Source organism: Panthera onca, chromosome D3 (assembly GCF_046562875.1).
Source record: "Panthera onca isolate mPanOnc1 chromosome D3, mPanOnc1 haplotype 2, whole genome shotgun sequence".
Classification (NCBI taxonomy): domain Eukaryota; kingdom Metazoa; phylum Chordata; class Mammalia; order Carnivora; family Felidae; genus Panthera; species Panthera onca.
Genome location: NC_138350.1, coordinates 13,685,551 through 13,704,639, shown reverse-complemented (window position 1 = coordinate 13,704,639; position 19,089 = coordinate 13,685,551). Strand labels below are relative to the sequence as shown.

Below are 19,089 nucleotides of genomic sequence, written 5' to 3'. Positions count from 1 at the left end.
ACCATCCAGAACTTTCCCTACAATGGTGGAAACATCCTATGTTGCACTGTCCAATATGGTAGCCACTAGTCATATGTAGCTATTGAGCACTTGGAATGTAGCTAGCACAACTGAGGAACAGAATTATTAATTTCAGTTCATTAATTTCAGTTCATTAAATTTAAATAGCCACACATGGCCAGTGACAATTCTGGATAGCTTGGGTATAGATTTTCACCAAATATCTACTCGTGTCATTGCTTTTCCCTAAAGCAGCCAATTACACGGGTCACTATTATCATGGAAAATATTTTCCCGATCATGACATATTTGCAGGGTATGTTAATGGCATCTTTTTCAAAATCCCTCACTCAACCATGCCAGGTATGCCTTATAGCCTTGCTAGAGGAGAATATATTTCTTGCCCCACAAGAAACCCACTGTCCCCATGGTGCTGGCCATCCCTCATGGGTAATCTCATCTACTTCGACCTTCTGCGTCTTGTTTAAAACAAATTTAAACAAGAGAAAGTGGGGTGCCTAAGGTCAAATTTCCAGAAAGCAGCGAAGCTGGGATTCAAACCCGTGACGGCACTTGAGAGCCTATGCTCTTAACCTGATGCCGAACTGTCTTTAGCAAGAAACAGCACAAAATACAGTCCACTTCTAATTTACCAAGCAAACAAGAGAAAACACACACAGTAGGGATAACCCACAGTTCGCCAGCAATTAGTTTAGAAAGTACTGTACCACTTCACATATTCTTTGGTAACAATGTCTCTCCCAAAAATGTCTAGCTTTAGGCGCACAGTGTTTTTCAGTTCATGCTCTTCCAAAGGGTCTGAGATTTTGAAAAGGTGAAAATTACTGCTTTACTGACAGAAGTAAGCAAAATACATACCGGACAGCTAAAATCAGGCAGACCAAATTTTAAATCACTCCCACAGAGGAGTGAAAGATTTCAAAGGTTTGCAATACTAAGCATACTTAGAAGTGAAGGGTTAAACACACCAACCTTCCTGAAGTTGTTGCAACTGTCTCTTGAGAGAAGCCAGTTTATCCTGATACATCCTGTTAAAAAAAAAAAAAAAAAAAAAAAGCCACACTGAAAAACACTAATATTGAATTCCAAAATAATCTACATACAGGAATTACCTGGATTGTTATGGGAATGTCATAAACGTCCTTTAGTGAACAGAGAAAACTGGAGAGTCTGCCAGCTGGTTTAAAATGTACCAGCAGCTAAAGGGATCAGAAAAGGACAAGGATTCTGTGTTCTGGAATCCTAACTCAGTGTTGTAGTTTCCTGTGTTCTCTATCCCACCTTTAGAGAATCAGTCTGAAACCCACAAACATGAAGACCCACAAATTTTAATAAATAAGCAACAATAGGCAAGAAGTTATAGAGAAATTGAAAAGTGTGGTGCCATTTTCTTGTGGATTTAGAGGTATCCACAAGAGGTATAAATACACACACAAACGCAGCAAAGGCCTAAACACAGCCCTTATATCAACTCTACAACTACATTCTAAGTTCCAAACGAGTCAGGTTATGCCTTTGGCATGTTTTTCTACGTAGATATCATAGTTGGTACAAACACCAAGTTAATAAACCTTCCTGTCATTTTTAAAAGCACTACCTTCCAGGATCAGAGAAATAATAGTAATTCAGTAACAAAGTTAAAATGTAGGATTTGTTTGCAGCCCCAGCTGGATAAGAACACATAACACACACCAACAGCCTAGTGTGCTATTTTTTCCCCCTCACACCGAATGGATTATAGGCAATTATTCACTCCGCCAAGTCTGTTTGAATGGTAGATTCCACAAGTAAATCATATTTTAACAATATTTTTGCTTCTATCTGAAAAACACCCCCACTTTGACACTGACAAAAATAAGATTTGCAACCTGAATGAACACTGTCCAACAGAGAAGCAGCACACTAGCTTTTTGATTGCTCAAGTGAGGGCTGTAAATACAACCCCACTATTTGTATAGGTTGGGGGAAGAGTGAAACACAATCTAGGAATTCCACAGGAGAACTGATCAAAAGATCCAGGAGAATTCTGATGCACTCTCAAGGCTCACCTTGAATCATACAAGGCATTAAATTTTAATCAAAAATGTTTGTGTATCCAATATATTCCAAATGTTTATTTTCGAGAGAGAGCATGAGCCAGAAAGAAAGGGACGGAGTGGGGGATAGGGGATGCAAAGCAGGCTCCAAGTTGACAGCAGTGACCCTGACGTGGGGCTCAAACTCACAAACTGTAAGATCAGGACCTGAGCTGAAGTCGGACGCTAAACTGACTGAGCCACCCAGGCACCCCCTGTATCCGATATTAAGGGGCACGCTGAATTAAAATATGGTCTCAAAAGAATGCTTAAACATGGTGAGTACAGGAGAGGAAACAAATGTGTAAACTGCACGCAGGAAGTATTTGGAGCCCAGCGTACTAAATTTTCTACCGCAGAGTGCAGTTAACAACGCCTTTGAGTTCTGAATCCGTCTTTGAAAGGGAATATTAACAGACTGAAAAGCAAAATAAATGCAGATTTGGGAAAAGGTACACTAAACTGACTGAAATGGTTTAAGGTGAAAATGGTTCAAAATAAGTCGGTAAAAAGCCTGGAAAGAATAAAAATAAAAAGCAAGCACAGCCCACGTGGTCTCTCAAAATAAACAAACAATAAAAAAAAAAGTAATTCTTCTTTATTCAGCATGGGTGGGTGGAATTTAGCTGAGCTACCCCTTTGGATTCCAAAGCGTGAAAAGGGTAACAGAATCCAGATGATGGTCACGAAACATTTGCAAATAGGACCTATAAAAAAAAAAAGAATGTGGATCATCTGGTTTAAAGATTAAGAATCTAAAGTCAAATCAAGATCCTCAAAATACATTCAACAAATACTTATGGGATATATTTTATACAGTCTTCCATCTGTGTTTACATTAAAACGAGTGGTTTCAGTTTCTCTGGGCACATTTAGAGAAGGCTTGAGTGTGGACGTGGGACAAGCGGAAAGAGCACTGGAGCAGGAGTCAGGGGCCATGCTCTCCCGGCACCCAGCACACCTTCAGCTCTAGGTGGAATAAACAGGACACACCCTTGATGCTGAGTTATGGTTTTCACATTTAAAAAAAACAAAAAGGGGAGCCTGGGTGGCTCAGTCGGTTAAGCATCCAACTTCAGCTCAAGCCATGATCTCACGGTTCGTGGGTTCAAGCCCCACATCGGGCTCTGTGCCGACAGCTCGGACCCTGGAGCCTGCTTCGGATTCTGTGTCTCCCTCTCTCTGCTCCTCCCCCTACCCTCAAAAACAAACTTGAAAATTTTTTTAAATGAAAACGTTCTCTCCTGCTACATGGCCCATCCCCAAGGTTCTTCCAACCCGCAGAAGATTCTTTTAACAGGAGGACTGATTAAATATGACAAATTTAAAGGGGGAAATTGCACACGCGCATGTGCGCACACACACACAGTCTTTGGAAGCTCTATGGTCAAAACCATACTCAACGTCACTATAAAGATTTCCTGGTCAGTTCTGTATTCCAAACAAGAAATAAAAGATCCATACTCACTGTTCCTTCATTTCTACATAGTCTTCTTCATCATGCTTTGCCAGGTCAGTTTCACTAGCGTCCTCAGTGTCTGAAGTAAAACCAAGGAAGAAAAGCTTGTTAAAATCACAGTTCATGAAGTTGGCATCACCTGACACAGTAACACTTAAACTTCTATAAAATGGATGCAGACCTGCAAGAAACCATCAGTGGAAAATATTAGTTACTTCAGGAAAGAAAATACCATTTCCGACGTATACATGGCCGGATTTACGCAAAGAGCTGCCTTTATGCGAAGCGCAACCAGAGAACAGGGTGCAGTTCTCGGATGTTGGCAGTCACGGTCAAGTCTGCTACTTCTGCAGAAGCCACACTGGCAGGCCAGGAAAAGGAGATGTGTCAGATGGGAAAACTACAGGCAGCCAGGCCTTGCTCAGTACTCCAACCTAGTAAGTACACGCTCTTCTGGTCTATGCCTGGTGTGAGCCCTGTAACGCATTTCACATCACATATACAAAAGAGAACACAAACCAACAAACTCTAAGAACTGAACTATTTTCAAAGTCACAGCTAAAGGGAAAAGAAAGGAGACAAGATAAACAACAGAAACTGCTTCAGAACACATTAAACACTGTTCTTAGAATAAGTAAATAGTGAACTGTCTCATTTCAATAGTCCTATTTGAGGGGGGAAATCAATTCTGGCTTCACTGCTCCCCCTTGTGGGCCTTAACAGCAGTTACAAGTGATTCACATTCAAAATCTCCCCTTAAGGCCCTTCTTCAAATGTAGTTTAAACCAAATGCAGTTAGTTGCTTCAACTTTATTACCTGCACATGTCGCTGCCTTTTTTTAAGGCTGCTGCCCATCCAACTCTCCACAAAGCATTCTCCACTCTTTCAGTCGAGACCTTCACAGAATTCCTGTCATATGCCAGCCACTGTAGTTGGCACGTGGCACAGTGAGATGAATAAACCACATTCCTCATTCCAGACAGCTGGTTCAACCTTTTGCTCCACAGCCCTGTTTGGTGCCAGAATATTCCACCCATACGATGGTCTCTTTCTTCTCCCTGGTCCTTTTTCTTTTGTTCCCCTTTCTCCTCCAGGACGTCCTTCCTCAATTCCCTCCAAAACAGTCTTCCTCACACTTACCGAAGTGCAAAGCCCCATTTGAAAAGCAAGGCTCTGAGAAGCAGTAATGATAACGCAAAAGAGCGTGGAACTGAAAACACAACGCCACCTGGGCACCATCAAGCAAATCCCCACTTACACCTGTGCCTGCGTCCCCAGTGATGAAAACACCCACCGAGTACCAGGCCAAGTACTTTCTGCACAGATCTCCTTTAATCCTCACACCTACAATAGGAAGCCCCGTTACAGCTGGAGAAACTGAGGCGGAAAGCTTAAGTCAGTCCTCTAAGGTTACAAAGCTGGGTTCCGTGAGCCAAATTTACACCTAAGATCCGGCGGATTCCAGGTCCCGTTCTTTTAAGCAACCTGGACTCTCAACCTGCACTGCGCGACCCAAAGGAGGGCTGGCTAAATCATTTCCCCGAGGGTGGAGGGTCGGAGGGAGCAACTTGGGAACCTGGAAGCCCAACTGGGCTTTTGCTGTGGTCTCTCGGGAACTAAAATGCGGAGGGCAGCTCAAGGTACCCCACGGAAGTCCTCCTCATTCCCACCAGTAAAGACTTGAGGCTCACCAGAGGCGGTCGGAAGGAGAGGAGCAGAGTCTTAAATGGACCTCCAGCTCTGACACCAGCTCCCCAAGTCCCCCGGTCCCATAACTGTCAGGGTACGTTGTCTCCACCACCGCCTCTACCCCAGCGCAGGTGGGGGGAACTTCCTCCCGGCGGCCCCTTCACCTCCCCCAGTCCCGGAGGTCGCCCCGCCCCTCTCCCGTGCACCCCCCACCCACCCCCGCAGCGGTCCCACGCCCGCCGCGGGCTGCTGAGCCAGCCGGAGGACGCACCTTCGTCGGACTCTCGGCCCCGGCAGCTGCGCTCGTCGTCCTCGGCGCTCTCCAGCTCTTCGTCCTCCTCCGGGTAGTACTCCGGGGCCGGCGGCGCTCCAGCCGGGGCCGGAGCCGGAGCCAACAGCCCCGCGGCACTCATATCGCCACTGGCCGCTGCTGAGCGTGTCACCCGGGGACCGCAGCCGCGCGCCCTGCCGACTCGACGCCCGCCTACCGGCCCCCGAGGGAGCCGCCAACTCGAAGAGCGGCAGCCGCGGCGACCCCTTCCCCGTCTCCGCCAAGCTCCGCCCCGCGCGCCCGCGCTCGGCAACGGGGACCTCGCGCCGGCGGTGACTTCCGGGTCGCAAGCTGTCCGAGAACCGCCTGACTCCATCATCCTTGAGGGGGTGGACGGGCTGCCCCCTTCGCCTTAACCTCAGCCCTTTCATCGCCGTCCTAAAATCCTCACTGGGTAGTGGGGAGGGGCGGAGACAAGTTCTCTACAATTAGGCAAATCCTTGGACAGGCCTGGCCGCAGCCAGGACCCCGAAGCTGGAAGGCGCTCTGTTTCCAGAAGTAGCCGCCAGGCGGCGCAAGGAGCCAGACCTAAAGCGAGGGTCCTCTGCGACCTGAGAGACAGAAGGGTTGAAACCTCCTGTCAGGTGGAGGTGGTCTCTTTAGTTGAAACAGGTTAACGACGTGAACCATCCCATTTATAGGTCGAGAAACGTTGACATCTAGATTTTCGTGATCATCCGCCCCCCCCCCGCCCCCCGCCCCGAGCCTAGCTCCTCCCCTAATTGGAGCTTTATTAAAAGAGAACTAAAAGACAAGGATGCTGATATTCCATCCTGGGGTCAGTAAAATGGTGTTTTCCCAGTCTGTAGGAGTCCTTTCTGTTTGTGTAGGCATGCTCAATAAGGTATTCTCCGATTTTACAGATGAGGAAAGAACGTTTGCCTAAAAAGTGGCAGCGTCCAGTCTGCCTTGTTTACACGAGCACACCCAAGCACGGTATGTCTGTACATTACTGCTGCCTCAATTTCTTAGAGTATTAATTTTTTAAAAGGTTCTTTTCCCCGTCCAATGACTTGCTAACCAATTCTCAACTGAGCAAGTGGAACATTTGCCTGCAGGAAGTTAATTAGGCTAACGTAAGGAACATGATGTGTGGAAACTTAGAAAACAAAGACAGCTGAATACCTGCTTGAATTAATTGATGTGATTCCTTCTGAGTAGGAGATACTGTGTTATAAGCTTTGCTTGATGAACAAATTTAGGATGTCCTTTGTCTAGTTGTGGGTAGCAGGAAAATGGTTAAAGAAGCTGGCCCAGAGGATGTTTACTTGTACAAAGTAACCCTGCCCCTTATGTTACACCCAAGTCTCCAAAGAATAAGTAACTTACAAGTAGGTTGAACGCAGATGTAAAACCCAGGATGGAATCCCATATCCTGATTCTCAGCTCCCTTGTGACCAAATTCATCTCTGAATGGGACCCTAAAGAGTGTCCTCAAAGTGAAAAAAAATGTATTCTCATCCTATTTATTTTGACATTTCTTATTTTCTACCTTAATGAAAATGTTAGCTCTGTTGTAGATTTTTCCTCCCAAGAAAACTCCAGAATTTCTAAAATAGAATGTTGCAGTGTCTTTCCATGACTTCAGAGATCTTCTGAAGCTCCTTCTAAATAAAAGTCATTCTCAGGGCTCACTATATATCCGCCATCTATATTTAAACTAGGTTTTTAGAACTGTCTCTTGTCCAAAGGATGAAGTCATAGTCTATTTTTATTTTAGATCACATCTAAATTATTTGTAATCAACTATATTGAGCAACTTAGGTTTCCATCAGTAGCAATAATCATAGACCAGAAAAAGCACCAACATTTTAGAAATTAGAGTTCACTGATATAATGAATCAAAAAAAAAGAAAAAAGAGATTTGACTTCATTGCTAATTGGTTTCAAGACACTGGAATATTTATCTTGCTTATGTTTTCTATCTTGATTGCAAATAACATCTGCTAATGGTCATGCATTTCTTTTTTTATACGGATAGACACAACTGAACACTGGTAGTGAAATCTTACTCCATTTTTTCAATCCATTTTGCCAACTGTAGAATTGGTAGGATGAGCTCTTAACTAACATATACTCTTTAAGAGAAGGAAAAGTTCTCGTGACTTTAGTCTTACCTAACCTTTATAGGTTAAATAATTTTGGACAGTTTCTCTAGGCCTGAAAAATCAAGTTCCCTCAGAACCACCATGCATTTTGGGCATTTCCAAAATGCCAGTCACACTGATCAGGAGGCACCTACTTCAGAATTCATCTTAAACGGAGTCTTGCCAGCCTCCTTTCCACAGGCCCTCTCTGTACATCCCAGCATCCCAATTTAAAGGGGAGCATTGTAATTGGAATGGAGTAGGATTTTAAAACACTAGGGAAAATCTGTACAGTGTTCAGAACACAAATTTTGTCAGGAGTGAAAGTCAAAAAAGAGTTATGTTGGCGAGTTTCCTGAGAACAAAGTCCTGTATACATCTGACAACGCTTAGGATCAAATTGTTCCTGAAATGAAACAATTTCTTCACAAAATGCTGAATTGTCAAAGTCCATACACTTTGGGGTTTATGCTACTAAGGTAGCGGTTTTCAGTTAGCCGTATCGATTTAATCAACATATCCAGCTTCAAAAAATATAAAGAACGGCTCTAAGTAGCACGATGCACTTTTACCCCCAGCAGGTGAAAGGAGTCTGATTACCACAGGTTGCACTTTGACCATTAGTTCACACGGAATCATTAAAACATGTGGCCCTGAAAACGAATATGCTGACTAAGCTTGCTGAAGCCTACCGCGCAGTTCCTGTTCCCACAGTCAAAACGATTATCAAAACCCACAAACTGATTATTTCTAAAGTTTTGTCCTTGTACCTCCCAAAATGGGCCCCATCAGTATTGAATGCTTACTTGCTCACAGTATACATCCAGTATAAAGATTTTTTTTTTTCCCAACAGCTTTAAACTGACGTCTGTCGAACGCAACATAAGGGCAACTCCCTTGCCAAGGATATGAAAACAATTTAAATCCAGGAACTATTTACAAGTCCTGGGTGAATAAATGTTAATATTAACCAATGGCAGAATTTCTTAGGAAGCTGAGCAATAATGGAAGAAAGAGGACCTCCTCAAAGGCTCTTCCCTGGTGGTTCCTAGGAATCCCAGGGGTCCTTGGCCTCTGGGAGACTCCCAAGAAAAGCAAAGGCGCGGAGGAGTGCCATGAACTTTGACCCCAGCCAGCACAAACAAGGTTGACCGCACCCCAGGCGGGCCAGCAGGGTAACTGAAGTTGCGAGGTCTTCCGCGTCTGAGGAAACCCCGCCCCGCTCCGCCCCGCCCACCGCCAGCTCCGCCAATCCTCAGGCGCCATCGACGGCTCGGCTACCCAGGCACCTCCAATCAAGTACCTATATCCGGCCCGGGGCCTGGGCCCCGCGGTCAGGGGAGGTCAGTAGAGAGCCTATCGGAGCCAAGCTGGGGGCGTGGTCGGGGGCAGGGGGCGGGCGGACTGAGACCGCGGGGCGGAGCGCGCTCTGCGCAGTCGGGTGCGATTGGCCACCCCTGGCAGGAGCCGCACCTCGGACAGCAGCAGCGGCAGCCGCGGGAGGGTCCGTGTGGCGCCCGGCGGCGACGGCGGCGGGGTCCTGCGTGACAAGAGTGGGACCAGACACCGAGACCGCGGGCGGAGGTCCGCGCGGCCGTACCCGGCACTGAGCGGCGCGACCCGGGGATCCTCCGGGGGACGAGCGGCAGAAGAGCGACTCGGGAACAAGTGTGCGAGAGGAAGCGGCGGTGGCGACGCCGGGCCCGGGAGTGGTGACAGCAGGTCTGAGGTGAGAGCACCGGGGCGCGGGACGGTGACAGAGTGAGCCGAGGTGAGGGGACCCTGGGCGGAGTGAGGTCGGGAGGACTCGAGCGAGGAGAGTTCGGGAGCGGGTTTGTCGGGACTGGGGAGAGGGGACTCGGAGAGGAGCGCGCAGCGCGGGTCTCAGCGGGGACCCCGAGAGGGCTTGGGACAGCGGGTCCAGTGGAGGGGGGGGTCCCCTAGAGGGCTTGGGACCTCGGGTGTGAAGGGAGGGGACTCCAAGAGGGACCGGGACAGCGGGTCTCAGGGGAACCCCGAGACTGCTTGGGACAGCGGGTCCGGTGGGGGGGTCCCCTAGAGGGCTTGGGGCAGCGGGTCTGATGGGAGGGACCCCCGAGAGAGACCGGGACAGGGGGCCTGGGGTGGGGGTGTCTCCGAGAGGGCTTGCAAAAGCAGGTTTGATGGAAGGGACCCCCTAGAGGGGCCGGGACAGAGGGTCTGGGGGGGGGGGGAGGAGGGGCTCCCGAGAGGGCTTGCAAAAGCAGGTCTGACGGGAGGGACCCCCCGAGAGGGGCCGGGACAGGGGGCCTGAGGGGGGGAGTGTCTCCGAGAGGGCTTAGGGCAGCGGGTCTGATGGGAGGGACCCCCCGAGAGGGGCTGGGACAGGGGGCCTGGGGGGGGGGCGTCTCCGAGAGGGCTTGCAAAAGCAGGTTTGATGGAAGGGACCCCCTAGAGGGGCCGGGACAGAGGGTCTCGGGGGAACCCCGAGACTGCTTGGGACAGCGGGTCCGGTGGGGGGGGGGGGTCCCCGAGAGGGCTTGGGGCAGCGGGTCTGATGGGAGGGACCCCCGAGAGGAGCCGGGACAGAGGGCGGGGGGGGGGGGGGGTGTCTCCGAGAGGGCTTGCAAAAGCAGGTTTGATGGAAGGGACCCCGTAGAGGGGCCGGGACGGAGGGTCTCGGGGGGGGGGGGGGGGGAGGGGCTCCCGAGAGGGCTTGCAAAAGCAGGTCTGACGGGAGGGACCCCCGGGAGGGGCCGGGACAGCGGGTGTGAGGAGGACCCGGAGACGGGCTTCGGAGCGCGCGAGTGGACGTGGGAGAGGGGAGCGAGCTTCGGTCGGGGTCGCCGCGCTGAGTCAGGGACTGCGGGCAGCGCAGAGCGAGGGGACGCGTGCCACCCGCGGGGTCTGCAGTCAGCCGACCTCCTCGAGGGTGGTGTGTGAGACGTGGGACAGCCCGAGCCCTAGTGAGTCCGTGGAGCAGGGATTATGTAATGACACCTCTCCCAAGTAGAACGCAAGGGCCGGAGGGTCTGGCAGAAGCGCACAGATGTTGGCGAGAGCCAGAGGCCGCCTGCCCGACCTCTCGTTGGCCCCTTGGCTCCCCATTTGTTTCTCCGAGCTTGGCGTGGATGCCTCGAAAGCGAGGGGCTCCCTGACCTCGGTAACCTTAAAACCAGGACGTGAAAAGTTGGAGAGGGCTTCTCCAACTCACTACCAACCAGTTGAAAGGGAAAGGGATCCTTTTGGAGCCCCGTGTGGGATGGTGATGGTGATAGACCCTGCATGTCTCATTTTAGCTCAAGGAGCGAGGAAACGTTTTTAGGTTTAGCAGCACTTTGGTATCACTGTTTACAATGCAGGTTCAAAGGAACCAGACACTAAGTTTGACTGTTTAACTTTGCTGTGCTGGAGGCAGTGGGAAGGTCAAACTAAATTTTGAAACGAGGTATTGGAGTCGCTAAGCTAACGGCACTTTGCAATGAGATTTCTCATCCAGAAAAAGCCACCAAGACTGAGCTTCAGGCACAGTTCCAGGACTAGCTAAGGAGAGAGATAAGCCTATTTAAACCAGAAACTGCCCTGGTAGGAGGCAAGGGCGTACCTATTAAAATGCTGAAACCAATAGCCGAGAGCCAGAGGGGGTGGAAATTGGGGGGCAGCCTCCCACTTTGACGATGTGAAAGTTAAACTAATGACCAGGCTAGTCGTTCACGATACTTAGGCTATGTTAATACTGCCCTGACTACCTTTCACGTGTTCCCTTGAACGCACACGACTTGTTACAGTTGTACCCAGTAGTTCGGCATTTGAAATTTTTAATCCTTTTCTCTGGGTGTTGTTCCTCCTCACCCCTTCTCTTTGCGACTGATTTCTGTTTTTACAGGAGCAGACTTAGAAACGGGATGGTTTGGGGGAAATAATGGGGAATGTCATTATCATCTCACGGTTAGATCTTTTCTTTGTTTCTGGTTTAGAATATGTCTTATTAGAAGCTTTCAGGGGCACCTGGGTGGCTCAGCCGGTTAAGCGTCAGACTTCAGCTCAGCTCATGTTCTCGTCCATCCCGAGTTCGACCCCGCGTCAGGCTCTGTGCTGACAGCTCAGAGCCTGGAGCCTGTTTCAGATTTTTGTCTGTCTGTCTGTCTGTCTGTCTCTCTCTCTCTCTCTCTCTCTCTCTCTCTCTGCCTGCCCCTCCCCCACTCGCGCTCATGCGTGTGCTCACGCCCACGCGTTCTCTCTCTCTCAAAAATAAATAAACACTAAAAAAAATTTTTTTTTAAAAGGAAGCTTTTGCTGTGTGTAATAATTGCCTGTTTCAACGGAGGGGGAAGACCTTATTTCCCCAAGACATAATGGAGAAGGCTTACATAGAACTGCCTATTTAAATCCAAGCCAGAAATTACTGAGGTCACTGTCTGTCATCAGGGTGATAGTAAATAGAGGACCTAAGGTGTGTTAAGTAGGATTATTTCATGTTAAATTTATTTCTCCAGAACCCTCAGCCAAATTCAAGTAAAAAATAAAGTTCATTAAGGCAAGAGGTTATTTACAAGGGGCAATGTCTTCATTATGTAGCGCACATAACTTATGACATGGTCTATGGAAGGACTGGGAATCTCAGTACCAATAATTCTACAAAGTAATAGAAATGTCTGCGCAGATAAGCTCTTTGATCATACTTGTTAGCTCATTTCTGACTGGTACAAATGGTAGCCTCTTAAGACAAAACATTTAATTCCTTAGAAGAAAGTGTTCTGATACTCCCCTGAGTGATGACCAAAGCAGTCATTTCAGCCACATAACATTATGGTGCTGATCCAGAAACCACGAAGAGAGATTCATTGTAACAGAGTTTTTAGTGATAGAAAGGGCCTATAGTGACTTTTTATTCCTTGGGGTGATGAGTGGGTGGGTAGGAATTCTGTGGGAATTTATTTTCATTAATTTCACAAAATAAAACTACACTACGAGAAACTATAAATATGTGAAGTCATTACACCTATGTTCATTTATACTGTTTCTTTTCAATTAGGGGCACCTGGGTGGCTCGGTCAGTTGAGCATCTGACTCTTGATTTTGACTCAGGTCATGATCCCGGGGTCGTGGGATCCACGCTGAGTGTGGATCCTGCTTAAGAGTCTCTCCCTCTGTCTCCCCCTGCCCATCTCTGTCTCTCTCCCCAGCTCACGCGCTCTCGCTTTCTCTGAGATAAAAAGAAATAAATAAAAATTAAAAATACACGTGTACTGAAAAGAAGAAATTAAGAAGGAGCCTTCCACTTCCATATGAATTGTGGTTATAGCAACCACATAATTCAAGTCCTTGTTGGTCTGCAGTTCTCGAACTGTTCTTGCTCTTTGTTTGGCAGGATTCAAGGACTACCCAATAAGTACAATACCCACTTTACACTTTTCTTTACCACTTGAGAGTACACAGTCAAACCATTGTCATCTCAGAGTCTGCCTTGATATCTAATTTGTTTTCATGTTTAAGCCAACCTGAAAAATTCTCATTGCTTGCCGGTGTTCATATTCGTTGGTTTCAGTAGCACAGGAGAACGAAAACTATTGATACTTTTATTTTAGAGTCTCAGTTAAAAGCCTCTTTCCTTCATAATCTTTTCCTCTAGTCTTTGTTTCTTCCCTCCCTGCAAAAAGAAAACATATTGACAGAAAGTTTCTCTCTAAAAGTTTTTTTTGTGACTCCCCTAGAGGAAGACTTTTCAGTCTTCAATGAGATTCAATGAGCTCATCTTCCATGATCCCGTCAACCAGAGAGGACAGTTTTGAATTAGTATTTTTGAGTTGTGAGATACTGTGCAGTTGCATTTGAGCTTAGGGAGTTTAGGTTGTGATTATTTAGCTTTATCATCCATTTAATTGGTTGCTTTGTTATTTATGAGAATATATTAAAAATTTGTTACCGTTTAGTAAACTCAGACTGAGAAAAAAAAAAAAAAAAGTGGTATCTATCAGTCTAGCTATCGTTAAAGATATATTGAGTTTATGGCCCAAAATGTGATCTAACTCCTTTCTAAGCTATAGGCATCGAATTAAAAGCAACAACTATTTAGAATTTTTAGGATAACCAACAGGGATTACATTGATAAATTATCATTCCAGCTTTATGTTAAATTTACCTAAAATTTTTTTTAATGTTAATTATTTTAGAGAGAGAGACAGAGACAGAGCGTGAGTGGGGGAGGGCAGAGAGAGAGGGAGACACAGAATCTGAAGCAGGCTCCAGGCTCCAAGCAGCCAACACAGAGCCCGACATGAGGCTCGAACTCATGAACTGAGCGATCACAACGTTAGCCGAAGTTGGATGCTCAACTGACTGAGCCACCAGGCGCCCCTTACCTAAACATTTTATAAATCAACCTAACGTGTTTTTTTTTCCATCTGACCTGAGATTTGATAAAGACATCGAATCTCAATTATTTCTATCTTACAAGAGAATGATGTAGGGTCCCGTTTCTTGATTTGTTAACACAGATCAGCCTCCTGTCCATTGTCAGCTATTCCACACAGACACATTTTTCATCCCCAGAGCGAGTGAGAAAGAGAATATGCCTTGGAATGGACATTTTATTCCTAGGAAAACCTGTTCCCATTAAACAAAGAGGTGTGGCCCATGTAGCATTAGGTACTAATACCGAGAATTGACATGCTGGAGTCTAGTCTTTGGGACCCTTTCCACTTCACCTGTAGCCTCAGTGAAATAATGGATAGCAAATTCAACCACACAATGTACATTTTGTTACATTTAATATTATAGTGAATTATCAAAGTGCCCACTGGAAGATTTCAGTTTTATTTCCATCCACTATTTCTGATGGACAATGGGATAAACCTTTATTTCCAGATCAAAGTAAGAGTCTGGGCACTATGCATTTATTTTCATATGTTTTAGCTTCTAATGACACTGGCTTGTCCACAACAATCAAGGATCGGGACAATTCAAATAGATGTTGTTTACCCGTTACAATAGATGGCACTAACCAAGGCAGAATGCTTTCTTAAATAAACTAATGATCTAAGTAGTTTGGCAGTAGACACACAAAATAGAATCGTAGTTCATGGCCAATTTTCCATTCTGTTGTGAACATTCACCTTTACTTTTTGAAGGGTGTGTGTGTAAATACTCAAATATTTGCAAAAACCACATATAGTTTTCATTTATTTTATTTTTTTAAACATAACCTATTGTCAAATTGGGTTATATCCAACACCCAGTGCTCATCCCAACAAGTGCCCTCCTCAATGCCCATCACCCACTTTCCCTCCCCCCCACCATCCACCTTCAGTTTGTTCTCTGTATTTAAGAGTCTCTTGTGTAAAACCACATGTAGTTTTTAAATGATCTAGGTCAAGAATTAATAGCACAGATACAAAATTACAATATTATGCTTCCTGTACCTTTATGTTTCTGTTGTCTCTCGTGTAAAAGTTCTCTTCTGTCATTGCATACCAGTTCCTTGTTGACACCTGCTTGTCGTTTACCAGCCAGTGAGCACTTCAAGGCAGTGAACTGCTAGGTCTTACTCATCCTTGCATTTCCCCATTCCAAGTTTAGTACCAGGCACAAAGTATGAAGGATGCTCTATAAATGTGAATTGAATGAGTGAATGAATTAATGATGAGCAAATTAGTAGATTATGTTTATGTTCACACTTTGTTTCTTACACACCGAAAGAGACAGGGATTCAGTTGGAACACGTGAGTGAACGTTAGCATTATCTATCTCTCGTATAAGAAACAGCATGATACATTGGAAGGAGAAAGGGTCTCACGCCCAGGCAGACCTAGGCATCTACTTTGGCTTTGTCACTATGCCAGCTGGTTTACCCTGGGTAAGTTACTTAAGTCTTAAAGCTCTCAATTCTCTCATCTGTCAAATAAGAATACATACTTCACAGTCTTCTTATGAGGAATAAATGAAGCAGTTTATGTAAAGCGCCAAGCACACTGACAAGCACATGAAAGTGTTTAATAAATGGTAGCTGCCTGTTCATTTAATCACTCGAAACAATTTTTTTGTTGTTTTTGCTCTACTCCCAGCATCTAATCAGTTGCTAAATCTGACGGCTCCTGACTCCAAAAAGAATAATTAATAGATTCTCATGTAGGGAAATTGAGACAGGGTAAATGACTTCCCATGGTCAGACAGTGCAGACTTGACCCCCATGACCTAGATCTGATTTTTCAACTCACTACACTTTCCACTTCATACTTCTCAATGTTCCAAGAAGGAACTAACGAGGTCCTTAATAAGGTGCTAGGGAAGGACTGCTGTGACAGTCTTCCAGTCTCCTTTTCATCCTTCTTATACACACTGTGGCTCTCTCACTCTCCCTAAAGCACAGCTCTGATTTTGTCATTCACATGTTCAAAACCTTTAGTAATTCTCCATGGCCAGATTTCTCAAACTGTCTTTCAGTTTCTATTGCTCCATAATCCGTGTGTGTGTGTTTGTGTGTGTGTGCGTGTGTGTGCGTGCGCGCACACACGCACGAGAGCATGTGTATCCTATGCCCCCACCAGACCAGCCTACTTACTAACTGAGCACTTACTGACTTGACATCTTCAGGTCTTTTGTTGCTGACCTTTCTCTTCCCTAGAATGCCTTCTGCTTTTCCTTTTTCAGACCTACCTCTCAGGCCATCTTCCGTGAGGCCTTTTCTGATCATCCTCCTTGCTACTCTTTCCTGTAAATTCCTTAAGTACTTTGTGTATTTTCTTATTACATTAATATTCTCTCTGATTTTATATGATAGGGTTCATACTTATCTTTTCTAGGTGTCCATCTTTTTAATCTTAAAAGGACAGTGTCTTACACATCTAACCAAGTATCTTGCAACTAGTATCTGCTCAATAAATATTTGTTGAATTGTATTAAATTTAAATACTTAGTTTAGGTTCAAAAGTAATATTTAAATATAATTATTGCTGCCGGTGAAGATAACAGAAATAATTCCTTTTTTAAATGTTTGTCTTGAGAGAGAAAGACAGAGAGCAAGAAGGGGTAGAGAGAAAGGGAGACAGAGATCCCAAGCAGGCTCCACACTGTCAGCACAGAGCCTGACAGAGGGCTCGAATTCACAAACTTTGAGATCATGACATGAGCCAAAATCAATTGTTGGACACTTAACCGACTGAGCCACCCAGGCGCCCCAGAAATAATTCTTAAGTGAAGAATTCACTTCTGACCCTGGCACTTGGTAAAGTCAATGCCAGTGCTAGCAAGTATTTGGAAACTTGTATGTTCATATGCAGCTTGATAATATTCCCTAAAGTGACCTTTGACTCTGAGTATTTAGGATTTGTTACTTTTGTTTCCTGATGATGTTTTCATCTATAAGGAATGAGTTCTAACTTCCTGTCTTTGGAAGTTTGTTTTCCTTTTTCTGGGTATTAGCAACAAATAAAATAAGATTCCCTTTCATTTGCAACAGAAGGCGGTTGGAGGTTGTTCAACTTGAGTCGGAGGTAGAGTCTGGGAGAGATCTAATACTCTGCTCTTCCAGAGCAAACTTCCTTTGCGATATAATTTGCAACTGTGAGCAAATACTTATTGTTATGTCTACCTTCCATATTGTATTCTTCTCCACAGTGCTTACTACCTTCTGGCATACCAAGTATTTTGTTTATCTTATCTTTCTACCCTACAATGTAGACTATGAAAGCAGAGATTTTGATTTTATTCATTGCCGTATCCCTGCCTGTAGAAGAGTGCCTACCATGTAGTAGGTGCTCAATAGATATTTGTTCAATGACTAAGTAGATCAGTTTGTCTTTGGGAATTCCTCCAATTCGTTGGCTAAAATTTAGAAGGTTTTGTTATTTTAAATATAGGAAGTAAAATCCTGAGGAAGTGTAAGGCATAGCTTGGAAGAGTAGAGTTTACCTGTATGTTTTACTGTCTCTGGGTTTTACATTTGTCTTTGAGCAGACATGATTTTAATATATTTGTGTTTTATTGAACGCAAACAAAAGCCATTCCTACCACCACACCGTATGATTGTGTCTCAGTCTGGCTAAAATCTAAGAAAACTGTTTATTGTAACAAAATCTAATGGAAGCTTGCTGGCATACCTCTTAAGCGTCAGAGGGTAATAAGACCAAAATTATAATAAAATTCATTACAGGGGCATTAGCTCATTAAAAGCACTTCATTTGTGTTTGTTTGTTTGTTTGTCTTAGGTGCTAATTTTAACCTTGAAAATTGGTCAGATCGAGCTTCTGGTATTGATTTGGGGTTATCAGTTTTCTGCATGTACAAGTAATTAGATTTGAAATGTGTTTTAAGCCTGAATTAAAAGTACTTAGTCACTGGTGACTCATGGTGAGAAGTTTTTCCTTTTCCCTGCTGGAACATATGCCATTGCCTCCAACCTGGCTTTTTTGAAACCTTGAAAATATAAAGAATCCTACTTTTATGTACTAGGTTCTGGAAAAGTTCCTCTAAGGTTCAAGGTGTCGGCCTTAGTGACAATATTTTTTAATAATGAGCACTACTGTTGACTTTCCAAATATCTGTACAATTTTTTTAATTACTTTATGGGAATTTTCTCATCATATGTGAAATTGTCAAAAGTCTACTAGATAGTGTGTGTGAATGACCACAAGGACTTTGTTTTGTTCATTATTTTTTTTAATAATTATTTTCATGTTTGTTTATTTTTGAGAGAGAGAGCACAAGTAGGGGAAGGGCAGCAAGAGAGGGAGATATAGAATCTGAAGCAGGCTCCAGGTGCTGAGCTGTCAGCACAGACCCTGACGCATGGCTTGAATCCACGAACCGTGAGATCATGACCTGAGCTGAAGTTGGACGCTTAACTGACTGAGCCACCCAGGCACCCCTGTTTTGTTCATTATTGTATTCCTGGTGCCTAGAACAGTGCTTTGTACAGAGAAAGCAATTTACATATTCGTTGAGTGAAGTTACATATATTCTTAATGATAGCACATCTTAGAAAAATAATGAAAGTCTGTTGATGTAAATTTTCTCCAGCCCTGTTGAATTAGCTAATCGTCAATTTACAATCAACCAGGTTTGGGAGGCTCTTGAATTAGCCCAAGGTAGCTCTGCCCTAACAGCTCTTAGCATTGATTGTGCCAACCTGAAATCTCCCTTAGTGGTTCACTTGCAAAAGGAAGAGTAAATCGGCAACACCCATAGGCACTTGCACCTGTGGGAACCAATGAGCGTCCTAACAGGAAATACTTTCAGCTTGCAATACCCATAGTAATGTGCAGCACCCAGGTCATGCTGTTTTTATCTGCAGTTCCTTATTAGGAGTGTACAACGCTTCTTGAAGCTTTTAAATTTATGTTTAAAAGAGAATGATCTTTAAATTTGAGGAATAAAATGTGAATGGTTATTTTCCTCTTCCTCATTATCAAGGAATTGGTGAGTTGTCCTCCTTTGAGTTCTTTCTTTAC

At 45.0% G+C, this 19,089-nt stretch overlaps 2 protein-coding genes across 14 annotated transcripts in view; one reads left to right on the top strand and one right to left on the bottom strand.

Moving 5' to 3' along the window:
• The window catches only part of SUDS3 (SIN3A corepressor complex component SDS3), a 150,772-nt gene extending 143,651 nt beyond the window's left edge, over positions 1 to 7,121 (bottom strand). For 2 of the 12 annotated variants that reach the window (XM_081790702.1, XM_081790701.1), the window contains exons 1-4: positions 5,517 to 5,833; positions 3,565 to 3,634; positions 2,732 to 2,803; positions 994 to 1,049 (exon numbers count right to left, since the gene is read on the bottom strand). In XM_081790702.1, coding sequence (XP_081646828.1) covers positions 994 to 1,049; positions 2,732 to 2,803; positions 3,565 to 3,634; positions 5,517 to 5,658 — 340 coding nt within the window. In that variant the 5' untranslated portion in view covers positions 5,659 to 5,833. Of the gene's footprint in view, positions 1 to 993; positions 1,050 to 2,731; positions 2,804 to 3,564; positions 3,635 to 5,247; positions 5,371 to 5,516; positions 5,837 to 7,068 lie in introns of those variants that run through there. The other 10 variants (XM_081790704.1, XM_081790705.1, XM_081790708.1 and 7 more) reach the window with 9 other exon arrangements.
• Positions 7,122 to 9,106: 1,985 nt separating this feature from the next.
• TAOK3 (TAO kinase 3) overlaps positions 9,107 to 19,089 on the top strand; it is a 185,417-nt gene continuing 175,434 nt past the window's right edge. The window contains exon 1 of one of the 2 annotated variants that reach the window (XM_078435737.2): positions 9,107 to 9,392. The gene's annotated coding sequence lies outside the window, so the exon portion shown is untranslated. Of the gene's footprint in view, positions 9,393 to 18,261; positions 19,058 to 19,089 lie in introns of those variants that run through there. The other variant, XM_078435739.2, reaches the window with a different exon arrangement.